Here is a 24,957-nt window from a genome sequence, read left to right on the forward strand (position 1 = left end):
CTATTGCTCGCTATACAGAAAGCCAGTTACTGAGACAATGAGGATTGTCAAGGAAGAAAGGATTTATTACAGTAGATGCCATCTGCTGGAAGGGGTGGTATGGACTGCCTCAAATCTGCCTCCCCCACCAACAGGGTCAGGGTTTTTTTCTGAGGCAAAATAAATAATGTATGAGGGGAGTGAGTGTGTTTGGGGTGGAGGGCAGGGCATGCAAGTGCAGTGAGAAATCATGATAGTACAGAGGTCCTGTGAACAAAAAATGGCAGATAAGTCCCTCCCAGGGCAGGGATTTTAATATTATAATGAGCCAGGGTTTAATATTGCTCATTCTTTCAGCCTTTTTCGCAGGCTCAGTGGGTCTTTGGGCAAGGTCTGTGGTGGAGTATGGCTTATCTTGTCTCCCCCAAACAAACAGGTGGTGTGAGGCTTTGTAGTTACCTCATGGCTGCAAGGAGGTTCCGCCATTTCTGGGAAAGAAACTCAGAAGAGAATGCATTAGTGTAACAGAAAGTTACAAAGTTCCAGTTACAAAGTTCCAGTTACAAAGAAAAAACCTATTAAAAATGTTTTCTTGCTTATGGAGCTGGTTACAAAACCGCATACAGGAACTTTCATAGCAGCACTATTCATAAGAGTGAAAATGTGTTACACTGAAGGGTGGGTGGAAACAACTCTTATGCCCATTATTTGATGAATGAATAAACAAAATGTGGTATATGGTAAACCCTGAAAACAATATGCTAAAGGAAAGGAGGCAGTTAGAAAAGGTCACATATCGTATGAAGCTATGTGAGTGAAATGTGCAGACTATTCAAGTCCATAGAGACAGAAAGCAGATTAGTGGTTGCCAAAGGTTGGAGGGAGGAGGGAATCAGAAGTGACTGTTTAATTGGTACAGGTTTTCTTTTTGACATGATGACAGTTTTCAGAACACTTTTGGAAACCATCTAGTGGTGACGGTTGTACGACATTGTTATTGGTTGAAATGGCACAGAATTTAAAATAGTTAAAATGGTAAATTTTGGGTTATGTATATTTTACCACAGCAAAAAATATAATCAACTGGGGAAAAAACGAAAATGATAGGATTATAAGAATTGTATAAATCCACAACCTTAAAGGAAATTTTTTAAATGCTTATTAACTGATGCATTAAGTAGACAGCAAACAGGGATATAAATATTGCAGCATTTCTGGCTAATGGGCTTATGTGGAACCCTGTATTTGTCTTACAGAATACAAAATCTTTTTCAGGACACGTAGGATAGTTACAAAAATTGACAAATCTCAACAAATACTTTAGAACCAATAACTTCCCAATCATATATTCTTACCAAAATTTCAGTTGCAAATCAATAATAAAAAGATAATTTTAAAATGAAAGGCAATAAGCAAAATAAAGAGAAAGGGAAACGATCCAGATCCAAATGATTCTTCCTTCCAAACAAGTCAGACCTGGGAAAAATTTGCCACCTCAGTACAGAAAGAACATTATCAGGCGGTGGATATTAATAATAGTTAAACTTGGTGTGGGGTTTAGGACTGCAAATAGCACGAGTTAGAAGTAAAAGGTGTAACCGGACAAAGACCTTTTTAAGGCGTCTATACTCGCCACTATTTGTGTTCTTAGTCATAACTCTTAACGGACGTCAACGTCCTCACTGTTCTTCAGAAGCAGGTGAGGTGCATTAATTGCTTTGATCAGGTTCCTCTCAACTGTTATTCAACTATTCAAAGCGCCTAGTCCAGGATTGGGTCTCATCCTCAATGAGATTACGAACAATTTGACTTTAAAAAAGGAACCGCTTAAAAGAATTGAATCCGTACCCTAGCGGGCTATTTAGCGGATGGGTGGCCCGTCTTTCGCGGCAGCCTCTTCCACGGAGAGCGCGCTTGGGTGCCCACAGGGTTGAAGGCCCGCCAAAGTTTGATTCTCCGAATCCGCCTGTTTCGAGCTACGCGGGCCTCAGTAGGGTGTAAACCTCGGAGCTGTACGGAGAGACCTGGGGGCGGAAGCCCCACCCTGTGCGGAGGCGAACGCGCCGCAGAACCTGCCACCCTCCACCGGCCGCTGGCAGAAAGCCGGGCCGGACGGCTACGCTACCGCCCGCTTGCCCATGCCGAGTCCACGCCCGCCAGGCTGGAGCCTAGGCTCGTTCCTGCCCAGCGATCTGCGATCGATTGATAGTGCCTGCACGGTGTGCGCGGAGCTCGATTGGCCTCGCCTGTGAGGGGAGGAGCCTCCGCCGCTGCCGCCGCGGCGGGCTTGGTTTGTGAGGAAGGGCCTAGGCCCGGGCCTGCGGTGGTAGGGCTTGCGGAGAGCCGGGGCTCGCTGACTGCCGTCTCCTCTGCCCTAGCTTCGCCCACCTCCGCTTCCCAGCGGGCTGGGCGCGGGGACGACCTGCCGGAGTCATGGAGGACGAGGTGGTCCGCATCGCCAAGAAGATGGACAAGATGGTGCAGAAGAAGAACGCGGTGAGCGTGGCTGGCGGCGCGGGCCGGGCGGGAGGCCGGGCGGTGGGCCGCGGGGTCCGGTCGGGCCCGGCCTGAGGGGGCTCCCCCGACCCCTGCCCCTCCAGCGTCCCCTGCAGCCCTCCCGCGCCGGGAGCCGGGCCGGCCATGCCCGCGTCCTCCGGGACGGCGTCCAGGCCGAGGGCAGGCGGGCCCCGCGGCCCCCGGCGATAGAACCCGCTCTAGGTGTTTCGAGGTCCCTCCTTGTTTGGTACAGCGTGGTAAGTCGAGCAGGGAATTAGGGCACGCTCTCCTTTCATTTTAAACTTTCGTAGTGGTAAAATGTCACTAATTCAGCTTAAGAATTGAAAAGTGTAGAAAGGTCTCGCTTTTTGAAAGAATATACTCTTTTCCGTGATCGGTGGCTGACAGCAAGAAATAGCACCAAATAGAGGCTTGTCATCGGTTTTAGGCATCAGGCTGATAAAATGAAATGTAAAACTCCTGGGTATTATTTTTGAAGAAGGTCAAATAAATATCCACTTGGGTATCTCAACTACACTACATGTTATGGCAGTCACTTGGCGAGTTACTAAACGTTTTTTAAAAAGTTGAACTTGTCAGGTCGTAATGTACAAAAGAACTATGCGTAAAGCAGACGCACCAAGTAGCGTGTTCTTGGAGATGCATTGGACAAATGTCATTGCTGGGTACTAAGTGGTTTACAGTTAATACCAGTCATTTTCTTGTTATTGATATGTGTTTATGTGAATGTGTTCTCTTGTGGTTTGTTCGAGGTTGTCATGCGACCACTTTCTACAGTTTGTCCTGTGTATGTCACTTTCAATCCCTTGCTTCAGACTCATCTGTTTTTAGCTAAACTTTTATGATTGTCTTCACCTGATTTGTTCCACCATATTCAGCATATTTTCACCGTCAATGAACCTGAAATAATTTACTACCATTTATGAAATAAATTCTACATCAAACTCATGTGAAAAGGGTTGCTTTGGTTTGTGCCACACTGTAGAGTTATAAAGCATATGTCCAGAATTCTTTTGTGATTCACAACAAAGCTGTGGGTATATCAAGTGTATCCATTTTACAGATTAAGAGACTGAATCAGTCAGAGAAGTTAAGTACTCGTGCTTAAATTAAGTACTATGTAGTTTGGACAAAGCCAGAGTCAGGTTTTCAACTGGACAGCATGCTTTCCACGTGACAGCCAGATCGGGAATGAGCGTTAACATTAAATGCTTAAGACTTCAGACACCTGTTTCTTTTCTTTTAACAGGTGCATTGCTCAGCATTTAATTTTATACCCTCCCTGTTCATACGTATTTGCAATTTTTGCCTTTTAAAATATTTCCTGTGCTATTTATTTTTCCTGTTGACACAGACAGCCCTTTCATTCCCCATGGCAGTTGATGTGTTATGGTTATTTGATAGGTTGAACATTTCTGTTATTTTGTTTAAACTGGAAAATTTTCCTCTCTGCTTGGAGATCCCCAGACTCTCATAGTAGAAGGTCCCAGGAAAAAAAGTCATTTGTTTGGTAATTTTTTTGTCTAATTTAGGCTATAATGTGTATCCTTTAATCATGTAAAGCTTTAGGGGTTTGTTTCTTTCCTTGTAATAGTTATTTCTTAAATTGAGTAATTCCTTAGTGGGCAAGTATGGAAAAGATAAGTATGTGCCTGCAGTTCTCAAATTATCAACAGATTTTCAGATCTTTAGTAATGAGTCGGGCAGAGAATGACCAGAAACTCCACAGATAATCCTCAAATCTAAGTTTTCTGTTAGTTCAAAACTTTGCCAATATGAAAACTTAACCCCCCAAAAAGAAAAGTAAAACTGACTGGTTCTTTTACTTTTTTCCTTCTTTTTATTTTTCCTGTCTTCTAGAAATTCAAACAGGCTGATGAAATACAGAGAAAGGGAAATGGTCAGAATGACACTCCTTCCCTCTCCTGGAAGTACATAAGTAACCCATAAATAGCTTTCTAAGTGTTCAATAATTTAACTGAAGTTGTTCTGGGGGTTGTAGGATTATGGTAGATTTGTTTCTCTTTTTTTCTGTGGTTTTTAAATTTTCTCTCATGAGTTATTTTTAAAATAATATTTCTATAGTGTGAAAACAAACTTTGAAGAATAGTAGTTGTCATCTTAATTGACAAACTTAAATGCTGTTATTGGATATCATTTTGTTTTAATAAAACTGTAGGTATACCATTTATTGAGCCAGATATTCTGCTAAGTACCTACCTACCTTATCCCATTTATTTCTCAGACAGCTTTGCAAGATAAAAATAAGGAAACTAGATATTTACAAAGTTAAGTGAATTGTCCTAAGCCAAATAGCTAGTAAGTGACCAAATGAAGAGGTCAATCTAAATCTGTTTTGCTCCAGAGCTAGTACTACTGTGTTAAGCTACTGTGTTTCTCTAGAAAACCCTTGCAACTGTGTTTGAGTCAAGCCTGGATACAATTAAGTGAATATAAAACCAAGAAATAAGGGTCCATACTTGATGTTCTGGGGCGGGCAGGTTTCTCTAAATACTCAGGTAAATACTTAAATACTCTAAATACTCAGGTAAAAACTTAAAGTTTGAAGTTCATGACGAGATTTGTGGGTGGTGGTGAGGTTTATTTTTTTCATTGAAGGCTCAAGGCTGAGTAGAATTAAATTGCAGGGAGAGAAATTGAATTAGATTTTAAAATTTCCTGGGAGCTGGAATACCTTAAATGTTTACATCTCTGGCGTGGTAGCTGGTGGCTCATGCCTGTAATTCCCGCAGTGTGGGGGGCCCAGGTGGGAGGATTGCCTGAGGCCAGGTGTGCAACATCAGCATGGACAAAATATTTAGTGAGACCCCTGTCTCTACAAAAAGTAAAACAAAATAAAATTAGCCGGACATGGTGGTGCCAGTCTGTAGTCCCAGCTGCTTTGGAGGCTGAGGTGGTACAATCGCTTGAGCCCAGGAGTTCGAGGTTGCAGCGAGCTGTGATCGCATCACTGCACTCCAGCCTGGGTGACAGAGCGAGACCCTGTATCTCAAAAAAAAAAAAAAAAAAAAAAAAAAATTTACATGTCTCAGTCTTATTATACTTGGGTTTAAAACAGCCACAACAAAACTTTGATATCTATATCAGAGTCAGATTAATTAACATAAATCAAAATTTAGAATAACTACACAATTTCTTAACAGCTTTATTGAGATATACAATAAAATTCACTCTTCTAAAGTCCAGTTGACTTTTGAATAATGCTGGGAACTAGGGACACTGACCTGAGTCAAAAATCCGAGTATAACTTTTTTTTTTTTTTTGAAACAGAGTCTCACTCTGTTGCCCGGGCTACAGTGAGTGCCGTGGCGTCAGCCTAGCTCACAGCAACCTCAAACACCTGGGCTCAAGCGATCCTCCTGCCTTAGCCTCCCGAGTAGCTGGGACTACAGGCGTGCGTCACCATTCCTGACTAATTTTTTCTATATATTTTTTAGTTGTCCAGCTAATTTCTTTCTATTTTTTTTTTTTTTTTTTTTAGTAGAGACAGGGTCTCGTTCTTGCTCAGGCTGGTCTCCAACTCCTGAGCTCAAACAATCCTCCCGCCTCCCAGAGTGCTAGGATTACAGGCGTGAGCCACCATGCCCGGCTGAGTATAACTTTTGACTCTCCCAAAACTTAATTATTAATAGCCTAGTGTTGACTAGAAGCCTTACCAATAATATAAACAGTAGATTAACACATATTTTGTAGATTATATGTATTATATGCTGTATTCTTACAATAAGGTAAGCTAGAGAAAAGAAGATGTTATTAAGAAAATCATAAGGAAGAGAAAATATATTTACTATATATTAAGTGGAAGTAGATCAGCATAAAGGTCTTCATCTTCACTTTGAGTAGGCTGAGGACAAGGAGGAAGAGGAGGAGTCGGTCTTGCTATCTAAGGGGTGGCAGAGATGGAAGAGAATCCTCATATAAGTGGATCCTCACAGTTGAAACCTGTGTTGTTCAAGAGTCAACTGTTAATTCAGTGGGTTTTAATATTTACAGATTTGTCCAACTATTACCATTGTCTAATTCTAAAACATTTTCACCATCCAGAAAGAAACCCTGTACCCGTTAAGCAGTTAATCCCCATTTAACCCCTTCACCCCCCACCAACCCCTCAAACTCCCCTGACAATGACTAATATACTTTCTGTCTCTGTATTTGCCTATTTTGGAAATTGTATATCAGTGAAATCATAGAATATGTGGTTTTTTATGACTGGCTTCTTTCACTTAGTAATAATGTTTTAAAGGTTAATCCATGTTATGTTTATTATGTATTAGTACTTCATTCCTTTTATATTGCTGGATAGTACTCCACTGTACTATGGATATACAGTGCCACATTTTGTTTATTTATTCATCATGTGATGGACATTTGGGCTGTTTCTATTTTTTGGCTGTTGTAATGCTGTTAAGAACATTCCTGTACAAGCATGTGTGGGTATATGTTTTGGTTTCTGTTGGGTGTATACCTAGGAGTAGAATTACTAGGTCATACTATAACTATGTTTAACTTTTTGAGGAACTGCCAGACTGTTTTTCAAAGTGGCTGGACCATTTTATATTCCTACTAGCAGTTTATGAAGATTCCAATTTCACTACATCTTCACTAGCACTTGTTATTATGTCTTTTTGATTATAACATTTCCAGTGGGTGTACAGTGATATCTCTCTCTGGTTTTGATTTGCATTTCCCTATGATTAACAATGTTGAGCATCTTTTCATGACTTCTTGGCCATTTGTATGTCGTATTTGAGGAAATGTCTTTTCAAATCTTTTGCCCATTTTTTTTTTTTTTAAGAGATGGGATCTTGCTTGTTGCTCAGGCTGGAGTGCAGCAGCTTTGCCCATTTTTAAGCTGTATTATTTGTCTTTTTATTATTATTATTCATTTTTTTTATTTATTTCAGCTTATTATGGGGGTACAAAACCTCAGGTTATATATATTGCCCATGTCCCGCCCATCCCCGTGAGTCAGAGCCTCAAGCGTGTCCATTCCCCAGACAGTGCACCTGGTACTCACCAATTATTATTCATTTTTTAAAGACAGGGTCTTGTTCTGTCACCCAGGCTAGAGTGCAGTGGTCTAATCATAGATCACTGCAGCCTCAAACTGTTGAGCTCAAGCAATCCTCCTGCCTCAGCCTCCCTGAGTAGCTCCCAACTAATTTTTTCTTCATATTGTCATTATTAGTCTTGCTCGGTTTCCCAGGCCTATTTATTTTTTTATTATTGAGTTCTTTGTATTCTGAATACTAGACCCTTATCAGATATGAAAATATAGTCTCTCATTTTGTGTATTGTCTTTTCACTCTTAGTATAGGCCTTTGATATACAAAAGCTTTTAATTTTGATGAAGTTGCATTGATCTATTTTGTTCTTTTGTTGCTTGTGCTTTTGGTGTAGTGTAACTGCAAATTTGAGATGATATAGTAAAATTATAATTCCTAGTTTTATAGTGATATTAATGGGCCATGACTCAAATATTTATAATTTAGTGTTTACTTTTTTGAACATTAAATAGCATCTTAATTTTTTAACCTTGAAATCTCATGATAAATCCTATGAAGAAGTGTTTGAGTTGATTGAGCTGAAATATGCTCAGTTAAAATGCTGGTTTGTGGCTCTTTAAGAATATTTTTAAGGTTGAAATAAATAATTGTATAACTTTGTACTCCTTATCAACCATCTCCTATGTGTCAGGCCCTCTATTTTGGCAATTCATCTGTGTAACATTCCTGCATTTGGATATTTTAACTATCGAGGTAGGTGTATTATGCTTATCTACAAATAAAGAAGTTGAAGATTGAAAAGGGCAAATAATATTCCCAAGATTTTGTGATTAGGAAATGACAGATCATAGATTTGACTCTAGATCTGTCATATGTATAGACCCTATTCTTAACTGTAAATTTTCTATTACTCCTTCTTTATGTCTCCTTGAGGAAGGGGATGCATGTATCCTATACAATCTTGTGTATATTGGGCGCAAAGTACAAGCGTGAATACCATGTTTTGTAAAAGCACTTATTTCCATTAGCAGGTAGGAGCATCAAGAATGTAATAAAATAAAGTAGTGTGATAGCTGTAGTTTGTTTTTTAGCCAGTACTATGAACTAAATCTGGCTCTGGAAGTTAGAGTCTTGCTTTCTCTTGCATCATCTATGGGAGATGCTGCAATCTAATATTCTTGACATTTAGAGGCAAGTGATGATTGGAGAAGGATAGAATACAGCTTCTTGTTTGGTAATGCTGTTCACCTGAGTTCACAGAGCAGAACAACCACTGGTGGACCAGTGGAATGGAAAGAGCAGAGGTGTAAGGGCCAGGAGAGTAGTTTTTGTCCTTACTGTTTTATTACCCACCACTATGACCTTGGGCAAGTCACTTTCCTTTTCTGGGTTTAAGTTTCTTTGTATAAAGGTTTGGAGTAGAGTCTTAAAGATTACTGTTTGTTTTTAAATTCCCTGAAGTCCGAAAGGGTTTCTGTCTTGCTCACTGCTGTATCCTCAGTACAGAGCAGAGGTTGGTACATAGTGTTGATGAGTATTTGTTGAAAGGCAATAGAGTCTGTCAATAATTTGACAGAATTGGGGTAGATCTCACCTTTTCTAGCTAGTAATTTTATGACCTTGTGCAAGTTTTTTAACATATCTGGGCTTTATTCCTTATCTGTAAAATCAAGATAATAGATTATCTACTTCCATGGGGTTGTGAAGATGGAATGAGATAATATATATGAAGTATTTAACATAATGCATGGCACATAGTAATACTGAAAGTTTGTTGTCACTGAATTAATGTGTGATTATCTGGTTCTTGCCAGTTTCATGCAGATCATCATAATTGTTTATTTCTTAAAGAAGCTTGAATAAAATATTTATCTTAATTGGTTAGAACACAGTGTGATTATGAGAAAGGTCATAGATTTATCCCCTGAGTGTTATTTAACTTTTTCTTCCTGCCATAGCCTGTATTTGTAAACCCAATCTCACCAAAGAGATCTGACTAGAAAGAGAAAATAATGAAAATAATGAAATTAATGTAAATGTATTGCCTCTACTTGGAATGCAACTTAAACTTATGTCTCATTGCTGATATGTTAGAAAAATTAACTTTATGTGTGACAGATGGAATTATATAAGCCATGGAGACCCTGCCTTTTTTGTTGTTGTTTTTTAAAAAAGGAAACAGAGTCTTTTGCTCTGGTGCCCAGGCTGGAGTGCAGTGTTCTGATCATAGCTTAATGTGACCTTAAACTCTTAGGCTCAAATGATCTTCTCACCTCAACCTCCCGAGTAGCTGGGAGTACAGACAGGTGTGTACTGTCACACTGGCTAATTTTTAAATTTTTTTTTTGTGGAGACAGAGTTATGGTATGTTGCCCAGGCTGCCCTCTAACTCCTTACCTCAAGCATCCTCCTTAGCCTCCCACTGTGCTGGGATTACAGGCATGAGCCACCATGCCCAGCCCCACTGTCTTTTTTTTTTTCTTTCTTTTTTTTGGTGGTTCCTCGTGCTTTTTAAGGAACACCTAGAAGTGTGGTTCTTTATCTTCCTTTCTAATTCATCCTTGATCAGAAATTCTATGGAGCTGTGGGTAGAAGAAAGATGTCTATGGTAGATAGAGGATGCAGGTCCATTTCTGCTACTTAAAACCCTTAGGGTCTGATATATTTGGGAATTCCAGATTTTTCAGATTTTATAAAGATAATTTGGTGCATACATCATATATTATTAATACATAATAGTATCTGGGCAGTTCCCAGTAATCAGACATTACCATTTCTGTAGTGAAATGCATATCTCACATTAAGTGGGATAAATAGAACATATTAATAAAAAGCATTATATGTGTTGAGATTAGGTTTGGCTACCAAATGAGTTTATTAGAAACCTGTGAGAAGGCCGGGCAAGGTGGCTCCTGCCTATAATCCTAGCACTTTGGGAGGCAGAGATGGGAGGATTGCTTAAGGCTAGGAGTTTGAGACCAGCCTGACCAGCCCGAGCAAGAGCAAGACCTCTTTCTACAAAAATAGGAAAAATTAGCCGGGCATGGTGGTGTGCGCCTATAGTCCCAGCTACTTGGGAGGCTGAGGCAGGGGGATCGCTTGAGCCCAGGAGTTTGAGGTTGCTGTGAGCTATGATGACGCCATTGCACTCTAGCTGGGGCAACAGAGCGAGACTCTGTCTCAAAAAAAAAAAAGAAAAGAAAAAGAAATACAGTGATACACTGAGAATCTTTGCTTGCTTCTTTCTTTGGGCTGCATAAAGAGTGACATGCTCTGGGACTTTCTGTTTTTCTGAGATATGCTGTGTTTCATTGATTTGTAAGGTTCTTCGTTTTCATATTTTAACATTTTATGATAGAAAGCAGGGTGAATTGCATTTATTATTGGCCAGATGGCTGTTGTGGTGTACTCTCACAGGCAGAATGTCAAACCTAGCATCAAAACTTGTACAAAAGGGGGTCTTTAGCTTGGAAGGAAATCTGAGAGACATTAGTGGAGTACTCTTTGAATCTCGAGGAACCAAATGGTTGTGAAGAGCAGTGAGGGTGAAAAGCAGATGTGCACACTACAAAGCCGTCCTGAAAACTAATGCTGTCAGCTCTTTTATGGATTCTTTTATGAAATGCTGCATCACTAGTGTTTTTATACAACTCTTTGTGGGGTAAAAACAGATAGTGTTGAATCTGAGTCAAAAAGTGATTCATAAGTGTTAGACTCTGAATGTGAAGTGCTTTTAGTAACACCTTAGCCAATTTATGTTGCTTATATTTTTCTTTTTATAAATGTAACAGATGATATAAAAACTCCAACTCTAAAAGAATTCTATCAATAAACAAAAGTGAAAAGAAGTTATAAGAAAAACACTGTCATAGTTTAATAGTTTTTTATTTATTACTGGTTTATAAAATAATCATGTGTCCAATTATAGCACATTAAGTAAATATTAGACAAAAATAAGTGAATGTATTAGATGAAATATGATTAAATGAATATCAGATTGGAATATTTGGCCACAGGCTATAGGTGGTGCTGTTGCTCCTTATTTAACTTTATTCCTCTTAACTTTAGGTGCTTTCTGTAATTCTTCCATTAGCCATATTTTGTTTCCTCTTCATCTACATGGGAGCTTTTGACTCTACATGGGAATTGCCAGGGGACAGGCCTGTGAACTTAACATAGATCTCAATTCTGAATTTTCTTTTAGATTTGCTCTTTACTACTATGCAAGAACCATGTAGGCAGATCTTGTGGCAGACCAGTGACATAGAGAGAGACCACATGAGAATTGTAGCAACGTTTCCCTTGCTCCCTTTGTCTTTCTCAGGGTTGGCTCCTTTCTCAGGCAGGTGTTCTCCATGGAGATTTGCAGTGTGTTACATCACCACAGTAAGGAATTGTACATTTCTACTTGGTACACACGTATTAACAAGTAAACAAATACTATTGAAAATAAACTTTCACAGAACAGTACTTGCCAGTTACTTCACAAATGCTGATCATAATCTAGTAAATGGATTTTATGATCGTCTGATGAGTTTCCATCTCCATTTGAAAGATACTGTATGTGTATGTGTAAATGTATCTGTTCTCACATGAATAAGTGAGCCATCATGAGTTATGGATAGGAATCATAAGTTTAAATATCTGGCTAGATCCTGCTTTCCTTTTTTGGAAATTCAATATGAAATTATTTTATTTTATAGGCTGGAGCATTGGATTTGCTGAAGGAGCTTAAGAATATTCCCATGACCTTGGAATTATTACAGGTATGTGCTTATATGCATCACAGTTTTAAATAGTAGTTGTCATAAAATACTGAAACATCTTCAGTCCCAATATAAGTTTTTTGTACTATCCGGTTATGGTATGAACTTCTATTTTTTTTTTTTTGAAGCTAGCAACATAAATCCATAATCTATTAAATTGCCATTATAGAATAATGTTGCCTTTCTCAACAAGAATAAAATTTGAGTCTTTGGCGATGGACTAACTCTTGGCCCTGATCCGGTCTCCCAAGATTTGTCTGTGGTGGTCTTATCATTGATAGCTGCTGCTACATGAAGCCAGCCTCAGGGTGAGGATGGCAGGGTATCACTCCGCTCCCTGTTTTAGCACTGGCCAAGCATGTACACAATTGATGTCTAGTAGACATTACATAGATTCATTACTGAAGTCTTATTCTATTTTTAAAACTTTTTATTGATATATAACATTTGTACATATTTATGGGGTACACACGATATTTTGTTAATTGCATAAACTGTCATGATTAAGTCAGTATATGGGGTGCCCATCTTCTCAAGTAGTTATCATTTGTATGTGTTGGGAACATTTCAAGTATTGAAATATATAATACCTTGTTAACTATAGTCAGCTTACTCTGATATGGAACGTTAGAACTTAATTCATTCTATCATCTAACTGTATGTTTGTACCCATTAACCAGCCTCTCTCCATCCACTCCCCTCACCCTTCTCCAGCCTCTGGTATCAATTATTCTAATTTCTATCTTCATGAGATCTGCTTTTTAAGCTCCCACATGTGACTGAGATCATGCAATATTTGTCTTTCTGTGTCTGGCTTATTTCATTTAAAATAATGACTTCCAGTTCCATCCATATTGCTGCGTGTGGCATGATTCCATTCTTTTTTATGGTTGAATAGTATTCCATTATGTATATATACCACATTTTGTTTGTGCATTCATCTGTTGGGTTAATTCCATGTCTTTGCTATTGTGAATAGTGTTGTAATAAACATGGTACACATATCCCTTTGATATGCCTATTTCCTTTTCTTTGCATAAATATTCAATAGGGGGATTACTGGATTGTATGGTAGTTTTGTTTTGAGTTTTTTGAGAAATCTCCATACTGTTTTCCATAGTGGTTATACTAATTTACATTCCCATCAATAGTGTATGACAGTTCCCTTTTCTTTGCATCCTCACCAATATCTGTTATTATTTTTTGTCCTTTTAGTAATAGCTATTCTTATTGGAGTAAGATAATATCTCACTGTTGTATTTTCATTTCCTTGGTGATTAGTAAGTTAAACATTTTTTTCATATACCTATCGGTCATTGTATGTGAGAGATGTCTTTTGAGAGATGTCTATTCATGTTCTTTGCCCACTTTTTAATGGGATTGTTTTTTGTTGTTGTTGAGTTGTTTTGAGTTCCTCGTATATTCTGGATGTTAGTCTGTTGTCAGATGAAAAGTTTGCAAACATTTTCTCCCATTCCTCAGGTTGTCTGTTCACTCTGTTGATTGTTTCCTTTGCTGTGCAGAAGACTTTTACTTTAATATAGTCCCATCTGTCTGTTTTTGTTGCCTTTGCTTTTGAGGTCTTAGCTGTAAAATTTTTGCCTAGACCAAGATCCTGAAGTGTTTCCCCATGTCTTCTTCTAATAGTTTTATAGTTTTGGGTCTTACTTTTAAGTCTTTAATCCATCTTGAGTTGATTTTTGTATGTGATGAGAGGTAGCAGTCTACTTTCATTCTTCTGCATATGGATATCCAATTTTCTCAGCACCATTTATTAAAAAGAATGTCCTTTCCCCAGTATGTGTTCTTGGTGCCTTTGTCAAAAATCAGTTGGCTGTTTCATTGGTCTATGTATCTATTTTTATACCAATACTATGCTGTTTTTGAAGTCATGTTCCATTAGGACTAAAACATAAAAATAAAACTTTAACAAAAGTCAAAATGTTAAAAAGGAAAATAAATATAGTCAATAACACAAATCTGGCTATTTTCCACTAGACATTTCTTTATTATCCACAAGTCCCTTTTTTGATATTTCTATTCGATTAAGTCAGAATTTAGGGATGAATGTCTGGGTGTGGTGGCTCACACCTGTAGTCCCAGTGAGCTGGGAGGCTAAGGCAGGAGAATCACTTGAGTACAGGAGTTCAAGGCTGTAGTGAGCTATGATTGAGTCACTGTACTTCATCCTGGGCAATAGAGCAAAACCCTATCTCTTAAACAAAACAAAAAAAAGAATTTAGGGAAAGGTGGCAGTTGATTTGTGTGACATGGTTGGGGAAAATAATTACATTTATTTTCACTAATGTCTAACTGAAATTTAACATTTCTTTTAATTATGAAGCAGTAAATCATAGTTGTGTTAGCAGTATCTATGACTGTAACTAAAAGAAATGTTTTAATTTCAGTTAACTTATAATTGTTATAGATGTATTGAAATCCATTTTGCTTATTATTATTGTTGCTGTTATTCCTTAGGCTAGATCTTATTTAATGTTTTAATAAGTCAGGCACATTGGCTCATGCCTGTAATCCCAGCACTTTGGGAGGCCAAGTTGGGAGGATCGCTTGAGGCCAGGAGTTTGAGACCAGCCTGGGAAATATAACGAGACCTCATTTGTACAAAAAAAAAAAATATTTAATGTTTTAATGGGGAGCACATAACGCCTTCATATAGACAATAAAGCTGAAGCCAAGCTTCAAAAGATGAGTAGGTACACCAGCAGAGGAAACAGTATGTGGAATCAGTGTGGCACATTAGGAGAAGTGAGGGTAAGGGAAGAGTTAATCGCATGCAGGGTTGAAGACATAGGAAAGTTGGTGTGCAGGGCTTCGTATCCAGTCCAGCAGTACTACCAAAAGGTATTAGGCAGGAGAGTACATGACCTAGTGTGCACACTGGGAGAAATGAGAAGCTGGATCCCGAAAGACCTGTTGACTAATACATTTATTCAGGTGAGGAATGAGGAGGGCTTAAACTAAGATATTAGCCATAGAAACGGAGAAAAGGGGACCTTGTTAATGATAGACAACCTACAAAAATTGATAGCTATGGATGGGGGTGAAGGAGAGGAGGGATTTAGGATGACTGAGATTTTTGCCATGGTGACTGGGTAAATGGTACCATTTAACAGCGTGGGAAAATTCACAAAAGGTGGTGTGAAGGTGGGGTTGGATGAGAAAAGGAAAGGTGGAGGGGCGAAGAGGTAAAGGGTAATTTTGGATACATTGGGTTTTGAGATGCTGGTGAAACAAATATGTGCAAATGCTTGATAGGTAGTTGAGTATGTCTTCTAGACCAGTGCTATCAAGTAGAACTTTCTGCAGTGACGGAAATGTTTGATATCTATGTTGTCTAATATGGTAGCTACTAACCACATGAAGCTATTGAATGCTTTAAATGTGACTGAAGAACTGAATTTTAAATTTCATTTAATTTAACAAATTTCATTTTAAATAGCCCTGTGTATAAACAGCTCTAGAGTGCAGGAGAAAGGACAAGTTTAGGAAACATTTGGGAGCCAATATCATAGGAGTGGATCCTGTAGGAAGGAGGGTAAACAGTGTTAGGATATAACAGAGTGGTTAAATCAAATGAGAACTGAAGAGTCCATTGGAGTTTACGATTAGGAGTGCAGGAAATTTTCAGCAGAGTGATAGAGTAGAAAGCTAATTGGTATGGGTTGAAGGTGAGGAAGTAAACATGAAGACAGATATTGTAATAGACTGGGAAGTTTTGTGAGCTTTTATATATAGTAGATTAATTCATTCTATAATTATTTATTAAGTGCCTGCTGTGTGCTAGGTATTATTCTACGTGCAGAATGTAGTGGTGAACAAGACAAAGTCCCTGCCCTCTTGGAACTTACTAAATGCCTAGTAAACATAGCTGTATGCTTTTTTTTTTAACAGCTCTATTTAGATTTAATTCACATACCATACATTCATTTAAAGTATACAATTCAGTGGTTTTTAGTATATTCAAAGAATTCTGCTACCATCACCACAATCAATTTTAGAACATTGTCGTCTCCCCCAAAAGAAACCTCATGCCTTTCAGCAGTCACTCCCCATTTCTCCCTGACTGGTCCTCCTCTCATTCTAGGCAACCACTATCTCCTTTCTGTCTCTATAGAATTGCTTGTTCTGGAGATTTCATATAAATGGTTTCATACAATGTGTGACCTTTTGTGTCTGGCTTCTTTCACTTTGCATAATATTTTCAAGGTTCATCCGTGTTGTTGTTTATTCCAGAATTTTATTTCTTTTTATTGCTGAATAATATTCCAGTCTATGGATATATAACATTTAGCTTATCTGTTTGTCAGCTGATGGACATTTGGGTTGTTTTGACTTTTTAGGCTTTTATGACTTATGCTGCTAGTGTGTTCATGTACAAGTTTGTGTGAACATGTTTTTGTTGCTCTGGGATAAACACCCAGGAGTGGAATTCCTGGGTTATATTGTAACTCTGTGTTTAACATTTTGAGGACCTGCCAGACTGTTCCCAAACCTCTGTACATTTTACATTCTCAGCAACAGTAAATGAGGGTTCCTTCTGTACATCCTTGCAAACAATCTGTCTTTGATTATAACCATTCTAGTGGGTGTGAAGTGGTATTTCATTGTGGTTTTGATTTCCATTTCCCTAATGTCTAATGATGTTGATTTTTGTGTGCTTTTTGGTCATTTCTGTCTCTTATTTGGCAAACTGTCTGTCCAGATCCTTTGGCCATTTTTAAATTTGTCTCTTTATTATTGAATTGTAATTGTTTTTTCTATAGTCTAGATACAAGTGCCTTATCAGTTACATGGTTTGCAAATATTATTTCCCATTCTGTGGATTATCTTTTTACTTTCTTGATGGTGTTCTTTGAAGCATAAAAGTTTTAAATTTTGATTGTAGTCTAATTTATCTTTTTTCTTTGGTTGCTTGTGGTTTAGGTATCATATTTAAGAAACCATTGCTTAATTCAAGGTCACGAAGATTTACTTCTATTCATTTTGAGTTAATTTTTGTGTGTGGTATAAGGCAGAGGTCCAACGTCATTTCTTCTACATGTGGATGTCTAGTTGTTCCAGCACCATTTGTTGAAAAGAATATTCTTTGCTCCAGTGAATTTTCTTTCTTTATGTAGGGGTTTATTTCTGGATTCTTAAATCTATTCCATTGATCTGCATGTCTGTCCTTTTTCCAGTACCACACTGTCTTGATTACTATATCTTTGGTAGTACATTTTGAAATTAGGAATTGTGAGTGCTCCAACTTTGTTCTTTTTCAAGATTGTTTTGGCTATTTTGGGTGTCTTCTATTTCCATATGTACTTTAGGATAAGCTTTGTCAATTTTTGCACAAGAGGAAGATCGGATTCTGATAGAGATTGTATTGAATCTGTAGTTTGACCTGATTAGTATTGTAGTCTTAACAGTTAAGTCTTCCAAACCTGTGAACATGGGATTGTTTTTGTTATTTATTTAAGTCGTCTTTAATTTCTTTCGATAATGTTTTATAGTAGCTGTGTTTCTTCTTATATGTTGTTTTAGTTACATGTCTGTTTTTACATTTTTTACATGTTTTATAGCAGCTGTATAGTAGCTATATGTTTTTTACCTTAAGATTCAGTGGCTACCTTCAGATCATCTTGGCAAAAACTCATGAGTGATCACGAAGGAGATTTTTCTTCTGGAGCACAGCAATCTGCTTGTTTCCTGTGATGTTAACAGTGTCTCTTGATCTCAGTACTCATTCCTTTCTGCTTTACCATCAGTGTGCAGCTGACTCCCTAAGTATGCTTAATGCACTCTCCACCTTTCCAAGGTAATGTCTTTCTTACTGTATGTTCTATAGAAACCATGGACAAAGGCACATATTTTCTCTGCTGGCGTTTTGCAATGTATACTTTGTCTTGAAAACTTTTCATTAGTCCTGTAGTCAAGAAAGCTGTTTAACACCACAACTCCTAATGTAATTTAAGCACAAAACAATTTTTATAGTCCAACAATTACATCTTGTAAATCTTAGCATACCAGGTTTTTGGAAAAATCCCTAGGGAATTCTTAGAGGCAAATTCAGACTTGGTTATCCAAGTAAATAGCTTCATAATCATTTCTTCTGTCTACTTTTTCCCATTTTTCCCATAATACCCCACTAAAGGGAAAAAAAACCTATCTCAAATCTTTGTTTTTCATTTTACCTCAGCAGCCTCATTTCTTCTTATTTTGATTAGACAATCTCTTCCTTAGCATGTTTATTACAGATAATTGTATTCTCAGTATGGGTTTTATTAGTTGCTAAGTGAGACAATCATTGACTTTTTAGTAATCAAAACATCTTTTGGTCATTAAAAAGTAGTCACCCATCAACACACAATTTATTCATCTTCTCCCTAGACCTTTGCTTACCTGCAAATCCCTACGAAAACACCATTTTTTCCCCTGCGATTTGTGTCAGTTCTAAGCTTCAGAACTACATTAGTAACTCAAGTAATTTCCTCCACTCGTTCAAAAAATAGGCTTTTTGTAGATAATTTGACTTGTTAGCCCCAGATGACTTTGGGGCATTAGCATTGTGGGGTCCCCTTTATCTTTCTGCTGTTGAACCTTATCTGCTTTGCTCAGCTTTGTAAGAGATGTAACATAGGACTCTCCCGCCAAGCACATATTCTAAATTCTTGAACAAAACTTATGTCCTGAATCTGTCTTTTTGTTGAGAGGGTTGAATAATTTAGAAGGAAATCTTAAGTACTCTTTATTTTTCTGCCATAAAGCTTACAACAGGGATTCTCTTCTTTTTTTTCACCACCAAGAATTCCTTTTGTTATTTTTTTCTTCCATAGACAGTATTTTTTGAAACATTATCTACTAACAACGTGAATTTACTAAATAATTTACCATTTTTTATTTATCACCTATAATTGGACTGTCATAGCTTTTGTGTTCTTTGAGCACAGTTAGAAAACCATTGATGTGCTCAAAAGAACATGGACTTTGGAGATGGACAGACCTGGATTAAATTCCCAGCTTTGCCAATTAGTAATGGTGAAATGCTGGGCAGGTTATTTATTGGTACTTCCAATCTCTTCATCTTTAAAAATAGAGATAATGATGTCAACTTTAAAGGTTGTTAGGAAGATTAATAGATGCTCTGAGCATAATCCTGGGCGCATAATATTATCACATGTTGAATTTTATCTATATTCTTTGAAGTCCATTTTAATATCTGTGATTATATGCTGATTACAGGCCTCCCAAAAGAGTTTTAAACCCCTGTAAGTGTAGTTTTTGTTTGGATATCCTCATCATCAGTTGTGGCTAGTGCTCTGTGTAGTGTATGTAGAAGAATGTATAGAAACAAAGAAGTGTGTATATCAAAATTAGCCATGATTGCTTCAGCCTGCCTTTTATATACACAAGTGCAACATTTTATATTTTATCCTCACTTCTCCCTTGTAGAAAGACTGATTTCATTTCTCTAGTTAACCAGCCTTATTACAGTAGCAAATTATATGCTTGTAGATCTCAGGGATAAGAACATTGATAAAGATGCTTGATCTGAAGATGTATGTATCTTAAGAATATAGTTTGCTATTATAAGAATTCCAATAATTGAAGTTTTTAAATTCTAAAATGGAAACAGGAATCTTGGAATGAGGAAAATGTGGGTGACATACTAAGTTGTTTAAAATAAGATTGGTGTATGTAATTTTTTTTGTTGCCTTACAGTCCACAAGAATTGGAATGTCAGTTAATGCTATTCGTAAGCAGAGTACAGATGAAGAAGTTACATCTTTAGCGAAGTCTCTCATCAAATCCTGGAAAAAGTTATTAGGTATAATTGATCTTCTTGTACATATATTTATGATTTTCTGGTTTTTCAAACAGTTGGTGGTTGCATTTTTTTCCTCTATGAATCTAGATGTATTGGAGTCAATGCCTCATAATAAAGGTGAGGGGGATTAGTTTGACCTTCTTTAGGGTTTTGCTTTTTAGTCTAGTCAGATTTAGCTTTCTTAACTTTTGACACTTACAACTGGATACACTTCTTTATGTAAGAAGAATTCTCTCCCAGGGGAAAGGTGCATAATTTTTGAAATGGTTTTTGAAATAATTTTTTAACTTCCAGAAAACTTGCCAGAATAATAAAAAGAACTCTGTATCCTTTATCCAGATCATCCATTTTTAATATTTGTCATATTTGTTTTATCCTATTCTCTCTCCTTCTCTCTCTTTATATGTACACATAAATACACCCAAATTGTTTTTTTCTGAACCATTTGAAAATAAGTTGAATATATCATGGTCTTTTACCCTTTCATACTTAACTGTTTTTTCCTTAGAGGAAGCTTATTTTCTTATGGAATCATAGTATAGGAAATTTAACATTGACATAGCATTATACTTTAATCTGTAATCCATGTTGTAGTTTTGTCAGTTGTCCCAATAATGTCCTTTATAGCTTTTTTTATTTTTTCTCCTCCAGAACAAGATCCAGTTCAGTATCACATCTAGTTTCCTAGTCTGGCATAGTTCTTAATTCTTAAGCCTTTCTTTGGCTTTTATGACATTGACATTTTGAAGAATACAAGCGCCCTTTCCCCTTTGTTTATCTCTAAGGCAGAAATGTCCTTTCTCAATTTAATACCCACCTGTTTATTTGGCTTCATGATTTCATTTCTTCTTTTTATTAGATCTGTGATCTTTCCCTGTTAGTTATTGGCTCTCTAGGAAATTTACTCTATCCTTGTCCATAGGGTCCTAGCCCAACAGATATGAATTCCCTTTTTCTAAATCTTATTTTGGGGCTGTTTTTGTTGATAAACAACAGTGCAGAAAGGTCTCATGTACCCTTCATCCAGCTTCCTCCAATGGTAACATTACATAATTGAGGTATACACTGTCCCAACCAGGAAATTGACATTGGTGCAGTCTATAGACTTTATGCAGATTTCAACAGCTTTTACATGCACTGGTTTATGTTTGCGGGCATGTATGGTTCTAAGCAATTTTATCATATATATGGATTCATGTAAACACTAATATGGTATTTTAAAAATATTGACTTTCATGCAAATCAAATTTTTATCAAATTGATAATGGGCTTAAAAATCAAAGGTTAGCATATTTTTTAGTCTCAGGAAATACAACTTGGATATGTTATACAACATACAGAAAATGACTGGGTATAATGAATACAGAGTAGAATTAGATTTTGGTTTAAAACTAAACTAGGAAATTTATTCAAGTCAAAACTTCAAATTTTTAAGTTATATACTTGAAGCAAGTGTATTCATGCTTTGGGGTTTTTTGTTGTTTGTTTCGTTTTGGTTTTAGAGATGGGGATCTCACTATGTTGCCTAGGCTGGCCTTGAATTCCTGGGCTCAAGTGATCCTCCTGCCTCAGCCTCCCAAAATTCTGGGATTACAGACAGGAGCCGCTGTGCCTGGCTTCCCTATTAGTTTTAATAGCATGTTCCTTTTTTGAGGTTGATTTGCTGTTTTCTCATGATTAGTTCAGGTTGTACATCCACAATTGGAATACTACATAAGCATGCTTTTCAAGGTGTTATATCCAGAGGCATTGATGGTGGTAATTTTGAGAATCCAGTATAAGTGTGTACACTGTATAGTTTATTATTTTTCCTCCTATAACTAATAGCCATTCTGTGGGAGACACTTGAAGACCCTGAAACTGTCTTGGGCTTAATCAGATCTTCTCTCTCCCCTCCCAATTTAGTATCCATTGATTCTTACCCAGTGCTTACAGTGATGATTGCAAAATTGTGATTTTCTGACTCTTCCACTTTAATATTTATAAATCATCATTCTACTATAACAAGGAACCCTCCTTTTACTCCCAGCTATTTATTTATTGTTAGCGTGGACTCGTGGATTTCTAGTCCATATGATGGATTGTAATCCATTACTATTCAGATTTATTTTGATATTTTCATTGTTTGAGATTTGGCCAGTGGGCACCCCTTCAAACTGGCTCTCGTGTCCTTTTGACAAATCCTTTTCAGCTTTTTGATCACTTTCTTATATTCTGGCACCACAAAATGTATTGGGTTCATCTTTCTTCTCTGCCCCAGCCATGGAATCAGCCATTTCTCTAAATAGCTATTACTTTATATGGAAGAGAAAACAGGAAAAATGAAACTTTTAAAATTTCAAAGACAACAGTAACAACAACAGAAAACCCATTACTTAAAAGAAGTTGGAAGCTAGGAACTAAAAGTTGTACAGCTATAGAATTTTTAAGTCTGGTCTTAAGAAAATGAAATATAATAATACATCATCCTATATTCATTCTGGACAAGAAAAAAATAAAAAGATCGTTATTGGGACAATTGGCAGAATTTTATAAGGTCAGCAGATTAGTTAATAATATTATACATTGTTAAATTTAATCATTATTTGCTGTGGTTATATAAATGAATGTCTTTATTCTTAGGAAGCCCACAGTGAAGTATTTAGAGATAAAAGAGCCTAGTGTCTGCTACTTATTTTCAAATGGTTCAAAAGAAATATGTCTATGCATCTGTGTATGTGTGTGTATACATGCATGTCTATATATGGGAGAATGAAGGAATGAATGAGAAAGCAAATGTGCCAAAATGTTAATAATTGAGGAATCTGAGTAAAACATGTATGGCAGTTGTTTATACTTTTTATATTTGTGCAAGTTTGAAATTGTTTCAGAATAAAAAATTTCTTTAAATGTCTTATCTTTAAAGATAAATGGCAACTCTAGGTTTACAGTTCATTTAAATTTTAAAACTAATTCCATATCCTAAAGTAATTAAAATTAGTCATTGAAAGTTGATTGAAAACCATTAATTTTTTTTTCTAGAAAAATGCTTTACATTTTGTGGTAGAAAAGAGTAGACATTGCGGTTATGCTCATTTAATCCTAACTTTAAAGAATTTTACTCTTTTATACTTATTGAAGGTATCTCATTTCAGTGTAAGTTCTCCTTTTAAAACTTTGTTAAAAGATTTGTGTGTTCATTAAGTAAAATTTAGGGAGTTGGGGGGGAATCATCCTTAGGTCTATCTCTGAATACAACCATCAACTAATATCTTATTGCATTTCTTTTTTTCACCAATTCATAGATTTTGCCTCAACTATAATTTTACTTATGCTGCATGTATATTTATTTATATTATCTTTTTTGATGAAAATATTTTGTATTTTTCATCATAACTCTCATTTTTATTAGCTTCAGAATAATCCATTCAGTGACTATACCATATTTTAATTACTAAATTACTAATTACTAATTACTAATTAATTATTAGATTTGTTACTGTTGTTTTTAATTTTGTGGCTGTTTAATGTCTTGAATATCTGTCTGCCTAAAATTTTTCTTTAGATTGTTAGCTAGATTTCTCATAGATTTACTACTACTGCAACTAGGTAGCACATTTTTGAATACTTAAGATGTGTCAAGCATTGACCTGTATTAATGCACTTAATCTTCGCAACAATCTGGTGTGGTAGGTGCTGTTATAATCCCCATTTTGTGTTGAGGAATCTGAGGCTCAGAGCGGTTAAGTACCTTTGCATACAGTTGGATCAGTAGTTAATAGCCAAGCTGGGATCTGATTGTAGACAGAGTCCAGAGCTGGAGCACTTCCTTCCCTGCTGGCTGTGCTGTGTTACCCACAGCACTGTATCACATAATAGGAATGTTTTTAAGGGTGTTGTGCCTCTTAACTGCTCTGCTTTCCAAAAGGATTGCACTAATCCATTGTGCCAGAGCAGTGTGTGAGATCAGTTTTACTGCCCCTTTAGCAGCATTGGATCCTTGGTAGATCATATTTCATTGTTATATCACCTTTCCCTTGTAAATGCTTTCTACCCTGTTACTTTCGGACTATTTCTTAGTCCTTGCCATGTGTCATTATTCATCTTTGTTTTCTTCCTCACAATAACTATATAGCATCTTTAGGCTTTGAGGCCATACAGGTGAATTATAGAGAATAACAAGGAGCAATAAAATTAGTATGTGAAAACTAAAGCATACACTCATGTTATACCATAGAGGCCTTGAATTGTATTTTAGGTTTGATAGACCTCAGCTTTACAAGATAAGTTCTACAATTGTGTATCAGTGATTCTTATCCAGATGGCATATTAGAGTTGTCTGGGGAACTTTAAAAAAATTACGATGCTTGTGCCTCATGGCCAGAGATTTGGATTGAATGGATCTGGATTGGAGCTTGACATGAGGATATGTTTAAAAGCTCCGTGATGATCCTGTTATCCAGTTGAATATATGTTGTTCTGTATTCTATACAGAGAGATGTGAAGAATTGAAAGAATTGTTTATGTAGCCCTTATTACTTAGGTAGGAAGCAAAATGTAGATAAGTGGTGTACTTTTTATACAGTAGACTCAAACATTTTCTGAACCTAGCTTCAAGGCGGTTTTGATTGATTTAAACATGTGTGTTTCTTGCCAGTACTAAAATATTGCATTGACTCATCCTATTTTATGTACGTTATTTCACAATATCTAATTGCTTACCTCTTTAAGTCTTAAAGCTTGTGCACTTTGTATTTTAATACTTTACAGATCATTTAAGACAGAGAATGTGCTAGGTAGGTCTTACTAATCTTGAGGTATTTTCTATGGAATTGTTCTTTGTTTACTTTTCTGGAAATAT

The 24,957-nt window shown here is 36.8% G+C and overlaps 1 protein-coding gene across 1 annotated transcript in view; it reads left to right on the top strand.

Moving 5' to 3' along the window:
• Positions 1–2,085: 2,085 nt before the first annotated feature.
• Positions 2,086–24,957, top strand: part of TCEA1 (transcription elongation factor A1) — a 44,112-nt gene continuing 21,240 nt past the window's right edge. Inside the window, exons 1-3 of the mRNA XM_045560999.1 lie at positions 2,086–2,475; positions 12,227–12,289; positions 20,012–20,117. Coding sequence (XP_045416955.1) covers positions 2,413–2,475; positions 12,227–12,289; positions 20,012–20,117 — 232 coding nt within the window. The 5' untranslated portion in view covers positions 2,086–2,412. The remainder of the gene's footprint in view (positions 2,476–12,226; positions 12,290–20,011; positions 20,118–24,957) is intronic.

The sequence above is a fragment of the Lemur catta genome, chromosome 9, assembly GCF_020740605.2.
Source record: "Lemur catta isolate mLemCat1 chromosome 9, mLemCat1.pri, whole genome shotgun sequence".
Classification (NCBI taxonomy): Eukaryota; Metazoa; Chordata; class Mammalia; order Primates; family Lemuridae; genus Lemur; species Lemur catta.